We start from the raw sequence: 13,952 nt of genomic DNA on the forward strand, positions 1-13,952 counted from the left end.
GAAGTTTAAAAATTGCAAAAAATAGAAATAGAAATAGAAAAAAGAAAAACAGTAAAAAATTTAACAGGACATACCTTACAATACATAAAAAGAAAAACATAAAAAATACAACAAAACAGCAAAAAGGAACAAAAACACTAAAACACACATCCAATGTTCCAACCTTTCATTTACTTGTTTCATCGGCCTCCTCACACCTCCCTTTTTTGTATTCTAGTTCAATTAACTATTTCAGCAAATTCTTTCCATCTTTCTCAATTTTTGTTCTATAGTTTATCTTAACGGTCTAACCTTGAATTTTTTCATTTTGGCCCATTATCAATCAGTTTTTACTTAAAGTGAAATTCAACTAAGGGGAAACGAGGAAGTCGTTTTACAAAGTAAATAACTGTTATTTTCAATAAGGTTATGATTTATGTCTGTTATGTTTAGTTTGTTTTATGTTTTTGTTTGTCATTGATATTGTAAAAACTAATAATTTTTTTGCAAAAAAAAAAAACAAAACACCACCGCTACAGCTTGTGGTGGTCCCTGAAACATATGACAACAACAAAACAAAAACAAGAAAAGAAAAGCACGTCAAAGTGCAAGTAGATAAATAGGTACCACTCCGGAGGGAAGGTAAACACGTTTCCGTACACTGCTCTGGTTCGCCAGAAGCGGCTTCGTCATGCTGGCTACATGACCCTGAAGCTGTACACCAGCTCCCTCGGCCAATAAAGCGAGATGAGCGCCGCAACCCCAGAGTCGGTCACGACTGGACCTAATGGTCAGGGGTCCCTTTTCCTTTTTATCATTCCCAGGAGTGGTCTGAAACAGGCATGCAATGCCACTGTGCTGCAGTTCTGGTTTTGTAAAGTGACTGGATGAGAGACCATTAGGAAATTCTTTGTACAGAGCTGATGTCAGCACCTGACATTGTTTGACAGTTGTCAGGGCCCCAGCACCTCAGCAGGACCCCCTGCTCCCTGTATCTGCCCCTCATTCATTCATTCATTCCTGCATTCTTAAATTGCTCCTTGCCTTGCACTCCAAGAAGCCCCTGGCTGCTAGAGCCAACTACCCTCCATTTTAATTTCCAGCAATGTCCCGATGTTCCTTTTAGGAATTGTGGGGAAGTGGTGGCTAGGTCCAAGTGCCCATACTGGTTGGAGTGCTGCTGTCCCCCTGAACCTGCCAGAGATATGTGAGGGATCCAGAAGAGTGAAGTTGTCCAGGGACCCTACAAACCTAGAGCTGCCCCTGCCTGTGTATACTGGGATACTGGGAGAGGAGTGGGATAATCAAGATGAAAAAGTGTTTGAGCATGTGCAGAGTAGCATACCTGTGCCTTACTACTGATCAGAAAGAACAACACATTTGGAACTACTACGAGGGCTTCCATGATCAGAAGAGAACTGAGGAACCTCTTGTTTTGGAAATAAAGCAGGATGGATATGGATAGGAGACATCAGGATTTGGTATTGGGAGAAAGGATATATGCAGGCCATTGGAAACAATAGATATGAAAAAGGAGAGAAGTGTCGTTTCAGATTATATCTCTGAAAGGAAGAAAGGAAAAAGCAGGCACACACTCTTTTGTAAATAAGAATAGGCAGTTTGAGACCTCCATCTTTCATCGGAAGTGTTGCAGCCTTGACAGTGAGTTCTGTTAATTCCATTTCAGATAATGTGAATACTCACTTTTTCAACAACCAAGTAGTCTGGGTCTCTTGAGGTCTCCTTATTACCGGCCACTGTAGTTATATCTGAACAGTGCTTTGAAGGATTGCTAAATTCCACATGACAGGAGATTGCTTTACTGTGAACGCATTGTGTGGTGCATGTACAACCTGAATCGGAGTGTGTGGATTTTTCTAAAACCCTCGAAAAAAACCATTGCAGGCTTCCACAGCTGAGCTCAGCCTCCTGCGAAAGCTTCTTCTGTGCATCCGATGCTGAGAAACTGAGCGTGTAACATGCAAATGTGTTTGTGGACTGGGATTGTGTTTGTGGCTGCAGGACCCACCCACAATTTATACTTGTGCCATGGGAAAGAACACTTCAGACATACAGTGGCACACATGAAGGGTCTTTTCATTAGATTTGAATGGATTTAAATTGGAGGCAGGAGCTGCCATCACCACCCCCCATCTCCCTTGCTCCACACATCAGTTCTTCCAAATTTTGAAAATATTTATGGAAGACAAGGCTCTCAATGGCACTAGCCAGCATGGTTCTGTTTTGCCTCCCTGTTGGAGGCTGTATGTCTCTGTATTGCTGGGAATCACAGCTGGAGAGAATACAGTTGCATTCAGGTCCTGCGTCTGGCTTCCCATAGGGGCATGTCTGCTCGTCACTGTGAGAACAGGATGCTACGTAGACTGGATGGGTCACTGCCTTGACTCAGAAGGGCTTTCTTAGGATCTTAAAAGGGTTAGACAAATGTGTGGGATCTCAGGAAGCTGAAGGCAAAACAACTGGGAAGTTCAGGTGCAAAAGTCCAGAAGGGAGGGGAAATGCAGGAAATGTTTTTTTTTCTTCCTAGGGTTTTAGCTCTTTCCAACCCCATTGAATGAACCCCCCCCCCTTTTCATTTGTTAGTTCTTATATCAGCTGAAAAACTGCTTTGCTTCCTCTGAAGCTGCTCACCAGCACTTAGCACACAGGCAGGAGACTTAGCAGGTCACCACTCACAGACCTCCTTGCTACAATTTCAACTCAAATTAGAGTAAATCATTACGCACATTTTATGCAAACCTGCAGCTTCTTTTGCCCTTTTTTCGGTTGGGTAGATGCAGAATTGCTGCATTGTGTGTGCATGTTTGTGTATAATGTCCAAGCGTTTGTGTAGGCTCCATGGTCAGAGTATATTCCATGCTTGGTGCACACGGCAGTTTGCGCCAAGGTAATGAAGTGTTTTGTGTGCTGTGCCCCATGGCAGAATGGCGATGCTCATAATGCCTAGCTCAGTACGTGTGGAGTGTAAGGCAACTTTTCTTTCTTTGTACCTTGTGTTACAATCACTGTTTTTTTTCCTGGGGCTACTGAAAGGTACACAGTCCCAGCACCTTTTTTCGAGAAGAAAAGCACTGATTACAACAAATGATTTGCCAGAGGAGGGATGGCGTTCAGCTCCGTTTTTTGAAGAAGAAAAAGCAGAAGCAGGAGACAGGCTTATTTCCTGTCAGAAGCAAAACTAAATAATCTAGATCTGAGAGTTCTGCAATTTGGGATATGTATAGAGCATCTTTAGAACCAAAAGTGTAACATTTCCTCCTCCCAGTCACTGAAACCACAGAGATCTGAGCCTCTGGCGAAGAGAAACAATTGGACATGGAGCAAAACTGACAACCTGGTCCTCACTAGAAAGTGAGCCCTGGTGATTCCGTTCAAATTTATTTCTCAGCTAGCATGTTTGAGGTTGCAACATGAGCTGTGTGCAGATTAGGCCAACTCTAGGAAGAAGACAAAGGTAGCAAGACCTCAAAGCCGCACTGAAAGTCAATTATTTGGCCCAATACATTTCAAGTCAGCAGCCACTCTGTGGAACAGCCTGCAAGGGAGATCCCTTTGTTGTACTATTTTTGATGCCTGACAAACATGTTTTTTGTTTGTTTAGGGAAGCCTGCTCAGATTTTAAATTTTGTGATGTGCATTGGTTTTTAAAGTTGTTGATTTTATCTATAGTTTGATAATGCTATTATGTTGACTGTTTTAAAGGTGTGCTTTTTTACCATTTTTGAATGAACATTACATACTATGTCATGTAAACCAATTCGATTATATATAAATATTGCTAAATATATGTAAATAAATAAGTCAGTAATGTGACCCCCCGTTTCATGTCATCTAGTTTAACACAACTTCTTTAGTTTCTCCTCTGTGCCCAGTGTAGAAATGCAGTGGGCAGCTGCAAGAGGGATGGACTCTCTCTTCTACTTCCCAGTAGGCTGGTAAACCGTTTTTCAGGCTAGTAACTCTTGTGGGCTTATTTACAAGGCTGATATAAGTCTTAAAAATGGCAGACACCAGCCTTCCCAGCATGACAGTGCTCTGCCACACCTCACACACATTTTGCTCCCCCCCAAAAAAGTTCTTTACACTCATTCCCCCTTCCATCACTATGCATCTCCCCTGATGAATAAGTAAAAGAAAACGCAAACACAAACGTGTTTATTCTTAGAGTAGCTAACGTATCCTCCAAGTAGCAAGCTACCAAATCTATTACACAGGGATTGGCATATAAATGCTACAATTACTAACTTGGTGCTTGCACAATTTTAGCAACAATTGAACTACTGTATCAGATAGGTGTTGTTGTTTTTTTAAGTATTGTCTTCTGTAACTGGGGCAACTGAATAACTATTCCGTTCTCTTCTGAAAGGCTGTGATGATTGCCTGTGTGCTTCTTTTATATCTGGTGTCTTGAGAACGGCACCACAAAATAGAATGGTGCTGTGCAATAGCAGGGACAAACAATAAGGGATAGGCTAGCCCATCATTGTCCTGCAATGCATCTGACTGGCTGCTGGAGGCACAATAATGCTGGTATATATGGGACCTTGCTCTTCTTCATCAAGGCAGTTCTCACTGTATTATTAGGAGCTAATTTCCAGAAGGGTAGCCATGTTGGTCCATTGTAGCAAAACCAACAAAGAGTCATCTTGTGGCCCCTCAGAGATGAGCAGGTGTATTGTGGATCACAGTTCTCTTTATCTGGCACGTGAAGTGTAATCCAGAATCGGCAAACACATATAACATGTGGTGAAGGAAAAGGAGCTCTGATCTCTGCATCCTCTCCATAGGGAAAGAAATACTGAATTGATTTCTTTCAGCCTTGGAAGACGTAAAGATATAGCAGAAAGGGTTTGTGGGGATGTGACAGACCTAACTCCTTGTTAAATTGAACTTAAGTCTCCCCACCCCACCCCCCAAGTAGCCTCCCATTGTGACTGTCTGAATAGATAATATTTGGGGCTAGCCAGACCTGTGGCTGTTGGAGGTGTCTCTCAGGCCTTTCTGACAAATGCTGGTATGTGGATTTCAAAGCATTTTGATGCAGGAACAAGGTTTGAAGACTGACGCTCTGTGTGCTGCTGACAGATGGGTTTTAAACATAGCGCAAGCTTGTTTATATGAAAACAGCTGCTTTTATTAGGCTAGCTGCAAAGAAATTTGTGGAGAGATTTCAGGAGTTGTGAGTTTTGTTTTGTTTTACCAGAAGCAATTGGTTTGAGACCTTGAGACGAAACGTCTGTTTCTCAGGAGTACCAAGCCCTCTGAGTAGGCTCCGGGTCATTCCTGTTCAGTGGAATTCCTGCCAGCTTCTGTAAAGGGGTGTCGTTAAAATTTGATACAGTGAGAGCTGTCAGTTTGCAAACTCAGTTCAGAAGAGAAGCATGGCAGGTAGAGAAAATGGTACTGAGTCAAAAGTACATCCTATAACAGCAACCATTAGCTGCAGACAAAATTTTATCACAAGAACCAGGTTCACCCTACCGCAGGCAGACCCAAAGATTTCTCTTCTGATCTCCTGTACTCCCATAAGATTAGAATTATGGAATAAGGCAAAGGGACCCTGACCATTAGGTCCAGTCATGGTCGACTCTGGGGTTGTGGCGCTCATCTTGCTTTATTGGCCGAGGGAGCCGGCTGGTCATGTGGCCAGCATGACTAAGCCGCTTCTGGTGAACCAGAGCAGCGCACGGAAGCGCCGTTTACCTTCCTGCCAGAGTGGTACCTATTTATCTACTTGCACTTTGACGTGCTTTCGAACTGCTAGGCTAGCAGGAGCAGGGACTGAGCAACGGGAGCTCACCCCGTTGCGGGGATTCAAACCACCGACCTTCTGATCGGCAAGTCCTAGGCTCTGTGGTTTAACCCACAGCGCCACCGCATCCCTAAAGAATTATGGAATACCAGACATTAAATTAAAAAAACAAACAAATGAAACATTATGTACAGGCTCATAATGCCAACATTTACTTGCTGGAGGAACATGAGGGGGGGTGACTCCAGCCATGGAAATTTTCTCAAATTGGACACAACCCACCATTCATGTGGAAAGGAAAACCTCATGCTCAATTTCAAGTATCAGTGACATGTGAGCAAAGATGCAGACAAATTCACTCTTAAAAATGTTTCATAAGATAAGTTATAACCAGGCCAGACTGCCCTATGCTACTTTGGTCCAGTATCCCCAACAACATCCCTCTCACCCCAGTTTCTGGTATTCTTTTCTGTTCTACTCGGATGTTCATCAGAACATACTGATGACACATGTGCACTCTTAACTCCACAGAGTTGATAACCATCTATTTGCATTCTTCTGTTGCCCTCCAGTGGCCATAAGAACAATGAGGATCAGCTGTGCTTTTGACTCCAAGCTTCCAAAGGGATTTTGAGGCTTTCCAGAGCAATGCTAAATGCAGTGTTGTTCCCCCTTTTTTTGCAGGGGATGCAGAGCTTCACACTACATTTCTCTTGCAGAGATTCCTCAGCTTTCCACACTCATACCAGGGGAAATTCAGTTGTTTTGGTTGTGACAGTGTTGTGTGAAATATGATTGCGTGAACAAGCACTTAATGGACACTGCTATGATGCCAGCATTGATGAGTGACACAATCCTCTTCATACCAAAGGCATGCCATTTGTGACTTTAAAAACGTTATAATTATGACAGCGCTCCCTTGTGCTACTGAAGCCTGGGACAGTTCGTGTTTGAGTATTTTCCTCTTTCAGTATGTTTTATATTAACATGTTTATCCCACATTTGAAAACTTTCAAGGCAGCTCACAACTTAGGTTTAGAATCAACCATTACCAAATAATACAGCAGAGTTTTCCAGCAACCATAAACTCCTCAAGATCAATTACTAAATAAATAAAATTCATCTACACCCCCCTCCCGCGGATATGATATATTGCTATATCATAAAAAGCAAAAAAGCAGTTTACAAGAATAAAACCATAAAAACGTTAAAAACAGACATTGATGAACCATTATGGATAGTTAATTTGATCATCCAATATTCCATCCCTGTGTGCAAAAACAAATGAGTGATGTGCATGCAAAATCTCGCATGAGAGGGGACTCTGCTGTCTATATCTGTCCCTCTAAAGAAAAATAATGGTGATGCATCTTAAGTTGCCTGCGATTCACGTACACTTCCTCCCAAATGCTAAATGGGATCTCTTCTTCCTGGTTGTGTTCCAGTTCTGTTCTGTGTGGCTTAGGCAAGGTGATGGATGGACGAGCAGAGATGGAAGTGATAAGAAGCACAAAAGGCAACGCGACAGGGGAAGTCAGTGTCCATTTGGTTGCCAATGAGAATACTGTGCAAAATGCCCACCTACCAGCAACCGCCTTCATCATACCAGGTAGGTCCTTGGAACTTGAAGCATCTCGCTGTCTTTTCAGAGTCTCCTGCTGCCATTGCTTCCATTCTTTCTGGTCCAAAAGGCAACAACTTATGTTTATGGCCCAAAAGGCAAAGCTAATACCCACCTGCTCTGTCCACTGGGTTCTGTGTGTTTGGTCGTTCAGTTTGCAGTTGAATGTATTTTCAGGGCACGTTATTCAAAGCTGGCCTGTGTGCAGTGTGGTGAACGAGGACCCACCCTCACCCACAGACCCCTGCCAGGCATACCTCTGAAGCTTGTGAGCAAAGTAGAGGGTGGCGTCCAGCTAACACATCCCATCTACAGTGGTACCTTAGTTCTCAAACCCCTTGGTTCTCAAATGCTTAAAACCCAGAAGTAAGTGTTCCGGTTTTCAAATGTTTTTGGAAGCCAAACGTCTGATGCAGCGGTCTGCTATTGTTTCCAGGGACCCTGCACCAATCAGAAGCTGCACCTTGGTTTTCGAACATTTCGGAAGTCAAATGGACTTCTGGAATGGATTAAGTTTGGCGCTTTTGTTTTTGCTATTTGTTTTGCGTTTTTCTTTTTGAGGCTTTTCCGGTTAATTTGTTTTTGTGATTGTGTGGAACCCAGTACAGCTACTCATTGATTGATTGATTGATTGATTGATTGATTGTGTGACTGCGGAAATGGATAATACCCCATCCAAACAGTGACTATCATCAGTTCAGGTAAGAAAAAATAATAATTTTGATTTTTATGATCTACAATACTGTCTTATTTATTTTCTAGTACAGTACAGTGATTATTGCTTTCATTTTATGGATAGTGGTCTCTATAGATAGTAAAATTCATGTTAAATTGCTGTTTTAGGGGTTGTTTTTAAAAGTCTGGAACGGATTAATTCATTTTGCATTACTTTCTATGGGAAAGCTCACCTTGGTTTTGGGACACTTTGGTTTTGGAACGGACTTCTGGAATGGATTAAGTTTGAGAACCAAGGTGCCACTGTATGCATGGATTTCCATTTGTGCAACATGATTTCCCCCTCTCTCTCCTCCAGCCATACACACCCCACACCATCAAATCTCTGGAGGGTTGGGGAAACCCCCAGAACAAATAGAGGGTGGGAGCAGGGGCAAGTCTCATTATGCAAGCAGAAATCCTTGCACTGACAAGTAGAATTACTCGGTGCTACTGTGGATACAGCCCATTCATTTAAAACTCGGATCAGGTAATAGAGAGCAGATAAAGTTGTAGAAACACCTAATGGTGTAGATCAGTGTTGTAAGAAAAGCAACGAGAACCAAGATGTAATGATCTAACTTGCAGTAGACATGTGCCTTTAGGACTTGAATTTGCTCTGCATCTATTGATCACGGCGTTCTTGGGGTAGGAAAGGAAGAAGCAACTTTTCCTTCATGCATCTAGACTGTAACATGTTGAGACTAAGGAGAGCAATTTAAGCTTGTAGGCTTAACCATCAAGTTTGTCTTTGTTTTGCCGGGACCTAAAGCTGTTCTCACCAAATAATGGTAACGGGGGACTATGCAAAGTAGGTGGGAAGCCTTGGCAGGCTACATAGACTCATAGGATGGTACAGTTGGAAGGGACTCCAAGGGCAATCTAATCCAGCCTCTTGCAATGCTGGAGTCTTTTGCTCGATGTGGAGCTCAAACCCATGCCCCTGAGATTAAGAGTCTGATTCTCTACCAACTGAGCTATCCCTCTGGAAGTCATTAGTTTTACATCACCTACACATATAGCAGGGATGAGAACTCTGTAGCCCCCCCAGATGTTGCTGCTGGACTACAACTCCCTTCATCCCTGACCCAGCTTACTGGAGTTGGACTCCAGCAACATCTGGAGGGCCACAGGTCCCCCACCCACCTCTGCCTTATAGTAAAGGATTTGGGCATATCCTCCCTACCCATGTTCTCTTCCAGCCCTCTACTCTGCCCAGACTGTAATGCTGTGTCCCTCCTTTGTGTCAAAATCTTCTGACTGTCTCTGCTGTGGGAGATGTTTTGCACGTGCATGCGCCAGGAGATGGTGGTGACACACTGCTTTCCTTCCCCTCTTCACAAGCAAACACAACCACTGTAAACCTTCCAACAAGCACCTTAGAAATTCAGCGATTCCCTCGGGAACCCCAGAAAAGCGTGGGGTCCGAGAGGCAAAGAGAGGGCATGGGAAGCGAGCCGATCACAGCGACAGTCATCCCCCAGATCAGCGGAGTTCAGACCTGCAACACCATCCGGGTTCTGGAATGGAAGGATGGAGTGGCCACTCTCCCTGGAAGCAACCTGAGGGTAAGCGGAAGAAAGTCTCTTTGCTGTTCCTAAATCCCTTTCTCCTCAGCATTCTAAGGGAGCAATGGGTTTATTTATTGCTTCGTTTCAAATTCATCAATCGCTTTAGAAGCAAACGTTGCTCAAACAGTGTACAATAAAATAAAGGGGGAAAAAATAAGAAAAGACATTACAAACTCTTTAAAAACAATAAAAGTATTGTACAATCTATTATTCTATAAAATGACTGGGTCACACTTCCAGGAATGCCTTCTTGAACAAAAATATCTTCAACAAAGGCTGAAATAGTAAGGCACTGGGTGCTTGTCTAATTTTAGTTGGTAACTGATTCCAGAGGGATGGAGTTGCAACACTAAAAGCAGTAATGGTAGCACCAGAGGCTTCTTAACATTACACAAAGGGTTATGCATAGTGGAAGGCTGGGTCCTTGCATTCTGAGCTTTTTTCCCCTGGATTGTGGCTCTTTAAACTTCCCCTTTGGAATCTTCAGCGACAGCACGAAACTCACTGCTTGCTCTTGAGCTATTTTTCCAATCTACCCTACCCTACAGGATTGTTGTGAGGACGAAACAGAGTGGTCCCATGTTCATTTCCCCTAATCTCCATGGGGCAAAGGCAGGATACAGGTGTATTGATGATACCGCCTTGATTTCATTCCAGCGCAATACAGCCATTGCGCCTAGATTTCTCTTGTTTTCCCCCCTCCCGTAACTTGTTACCTTCCCTCTCTTATTGATGTAGTTTCGGATAAATGAATATGGGACGCTGAAAGTGGTCAGTGCGGACAAGCTTTTGCCAACAGAGCCCCTAAAGGAGTGCCACTCAGAAAGAGATGGAGAGGATGAGGCAGCAGCGCCTCTCAGCAAGGATAATCCCACCGTGACTCAAGGTGAGGATTGCTCCTCAGCAAGGGTTCAAAACTCTGCATGGAATTTCGCTTGTAGAAGCCCTGCTGGGCCATGGTGATAATGAGAATGCTGGGGTGATATTGCTACCTCCTAATGTTTCTCTGGCTTCACACATGTGGAGAAATGTGTGATTTAAATGTATAATTACAGGTTCCTCAGATGTTTTTTTTCTGTTGGATGGCCGCGTTCACAGCACGCATTTAAAGCACTATGATACCACTTTAAACCAGCGTGTCTTCCTCCAAGGAATCCTGGGAAACGTCATTTGTTAAGGATGCAGGGAGTTGGTAGTATAGCTGTCAACTTTTCCCTTTTTTAAAGAGAAATTCCCTTATTCTGAATAGGATTCCTCACAAGAAAAAGGAAAAGTTGACAGCTATGGTTGTTAGCAGACCCCTATTCCCTTCACAAAGTTACTTTTCCAAAAGTTCCTTGTGAAGAGAGATTCACTGTTATACTACTCTGTGTGTTGTAGTTCTGTAAGGGGAACAGGGGGTCTTTCAATAACTCTTAGCAAGCAAACTACGGCTCCCAGAATTCTTTGGGGTAAGCCATAATGGTTTAAGGGTCACGGGTGGCGCTGTGGGTAAAACCTCAGTGCCTAGGACTTGCCGATCGCATGGTCGGCGGTTCAAATCCCCGCGGCGGGGTGAGCTCCCGTCGTTCGGTCCCAGCTATTGCCCACCTAGCAGTTCGAAAGCACCCTTAAGTGCAAGTAGATAAATAGGTACCGCTTTATAGCGGGAAGGTAAATGGCGTTTCCATGTGCTGTGCTGGTGGTGGCTCGCCAGAGCAGCGTCGTCATGCTGGCCACGTGACCCAGAAGTGTCTGTGGAGCGCTGGCTCCCGGCCTCTAGAGTGAGATGAGCGCACAACCCTAGAGTCTGTCAAGACTGGCCCGTATGGGCAGGGGTACCTTTACCTTTACCTTTACCTTTACCTTTATAATGGTTTAAAGTGCTTTAAAGGTATGGTGTGAATTTGGTCTAACTTTTGTTCGAGAACAGTGGGTGTCTGTGTCAAATCCCACAATCAGCATTGTGTGTATGAAAGATCATTGATTTATTTATTTTAAAACATTTCTAAATCGCTTAATGGTTAAAATCTCTCAGCAGGGCACAAACACTAAGCCAGCAACATAAAAACTGAGGTGAAAGGATCCAATCTTATGGGTTGGGGAAAACCTGGACAAATATATATGCCTTCACATGATGTCTGAAATAAAATGTGGCAGATCACGCATGGCAGAGGGAAAGGCAGGGGCAATGTGAAAAAATGCCCATTTTGGACTGACTGCCCTGTGACTCCAATACAGTACAAATCCAATTCATAAGAAATAACACAAGCAATAAAAATATAAATATAAATAATACTTGTAGCACGGTACATTACAGTAGCTGCAAGAGGTGGAAAAATCATTCAGTTGTTCACCCCTAGCAATGTTCAGGTGGTCCATGTGGGGGTGAAAAAGTTTGGGAACCACTAATCTATGCGATCTTAGTCATTTGGGTTACCTGAGTTTATTTTCTATCTAGTCTCTGAGTGCTCTGTTACAAGGCACAATTTTGAGCTTGTGTGTCACTGTGCAGACAAGCTAAAGCTGGTTCTTAGCATTGTGCTTCTGACATGAGTGCTCAGACAAGCACTTTTGCCACGCCAGAATCTGGGCCAGCTGGCCGGCCTGCTGCTGTTGAGTTCGCTTGTGACCAATGTGGCCCATTTGAGTTTTTGCTTCCCTTTCGGTTTCCCTAGACTCGGATGTCCCAGAGGCTCCCAAGCTGCCAACCGTGGACAGCCTGTGCCATTGCAGCACCTGCGGCCGAAGAAACGTTTCAGGGTCAGCCCAGGAAGGAAGAGGGTTTTGCAGTGAGAACTGCCACCGGCAGTTCAAAGAAAGGTAAAAAAAAAGAAGGGGGGATGCTGTCCTTGCATGATTTTGCAGCTCTGCATATTCCTAATTCTTCTGATTTGGAGAGAGAAGAAATGGAGAGAAAGAAATGCTGCTGTGTATCTGCCAGGACTGGAAGCTCTCTTTCCTTTGGGTGGGTTATATTAAACCTGCTCCTGTGCTGAAATGTGCTCCCCTGCCCCAGTTTCTCAAAAAGAGGAGACATCCATTTTTATTGCCTCAGTCCCAAGAATTCAGGGGGATTTTGAACTCACAAATGGGCCAAGGGTAGTGTGCATGTTTCTTCTTTCCATTAAACGTTTCTCCAGCACTCTGCCACCTCCGTGACTGTCTGCACTTCCCTCATCGGAAAAAGGCCCCATGGGACAAGTTACCTCATGATGTCTTCCCCTTGGCTTTTAGCTGAAGTGTCGGCATCTGAGAAGGTGGGCAGAGCACAGACTGCTGGTGACTTGATTTGTAGGATGAAAGAGAGGCGACACATCTAGGAGGGTTTTAAGAGCAATATTTATAGCATTTGTGTCTCACAATGCTTCCAGGGAGTCCAGAGTGACTTATGTGAGGGGTAATAATAATAATAATAATAATAATAATAATTATTATTATTATTATTATTATTTATTTATTTATTTATACCCTGCCCATTTGGTTGGGTTTCCCCAGCCACTCTGGGCGGCTTCCAACAGAACACTAGAATACAATAACCTATTAAACATTAAAAGCTTCCCTAAACAGGGCTGCCTGTTGGGGCCAGGGCTGGTGTATCACATTTTATCCTTAAAACAGGCCAGTGAGGTGGGCCGGAGCATCAGCTGACAGACTATGGGCTTCCCTGTCAGCTTCACAGCTGAGCAGGGACTTGAACAAATAGGTCTTGCTTCCCTAAAAAGTCAATCCCCTCCAAAGTGAGGCTTTGCCTCCTCCATTCAGTTTCTACAGCGGTCACAATATTGTTGCAGGAGCCGGTTCTAGTGCTCAAGGCCAAGCAGTTCCCGTTGCTTGGAAAACATGGTTGGCGGTAGAAGTCCTGAGTCTGCAAAAGTTTGCTTTGCTTTGTAGGTCTGTCATCGTGGAGAATTCTGCTGGCAGCACCAACTCCACTGAAATCCTCAAGCCAGTGAAGAAGCGGAAGAGGAAAGATTACCAAAGCCCCTCTGAAGAGGAAGAGGAAGAATCAGAGCAAATGGTACAGCTGGGGTGCTCTTCCATATATGTGCAAGAGTCCCTAAGCAACATTGTCTTTTCATATATGCAATTCCTCATTTCATTGACCTGACCGACTTGTTTCTAACTGATTAATTTTTTTTAATACTTTCACTGTCAAAACTTGTGTGAGGGATTCAAATGTACATGTACTGTTAAAGTGGATTAGAGCTCTCTCCTGTCCTAGTGCAGCAAATCTACTCTTGACAATAGCTGGGTTTTTTGCAGTTTGGAAAGTGATGGGGAAATTCACTGAAAAGTGTGGGGAGAATGAATG

At 43.7% G+C, this 13,952-nt stretch overlaps 2 protein-coding genes across 13 annotated transcripts in view; one reads left to right on the plus strand and one right to left on the minus strand.

Moving 5' to 3' along the window:
- The window catches only part of LOC309534148 (uncharacterized protein), a 344,509-nt gene that overhangs the window by 183,922 nt on the left and 146,635 nt on the right, over positions 1-13,952 (minus strand). The gene's annotated exons all lie outside the window — the stretch shown is intronic.
- The window catches only part of L3MBTL1 (L3MBTL histone methyl-lysine binding protein 1), a 44,631-nt gene that overhangs the window by 4,726 nt on the left and 25,953 nt on the right, over positions 1-13,952 (plus strand). For all 6 annotated transcript variants that reach the window (XM_082225958.1, XM_082225953.1, XM_082225954.1 and 3 more), the window contains 5 exons: positions 7,198-7,361; positions 9,432-9,655; positions 10,397-10,544; positions 12,316-12,460; positions 13,532-13,658. In XM_082225958.1, the coding sequence (XP_082082084.1) occupies positions 7,198-7,361; positions 9,432-9,655; positions 10,397-10,544; positions 12,316-12,460; positions 13,532-13,658 (808 nt within the window). The remainder of the gene's footprint in view (positions 1-7,197; positions 7,362-9,431; positions 9,656-10,396; positions 10,545-12,315; positions 12,461-13,531; positions 13,659-13,952) is intronic.

The sequence above is a fragment of the Podarcis vaucheri genome, assembly GCF_965113315.1.
Source record: "Podarcis vaucheri genome assembly, chromosome: 6".
NCBI lineage: Eukaryota > Metazoa > Chordata > Lepidosauria > Squamata > Lacertidae > Podarcis > Podarcis vaucheri.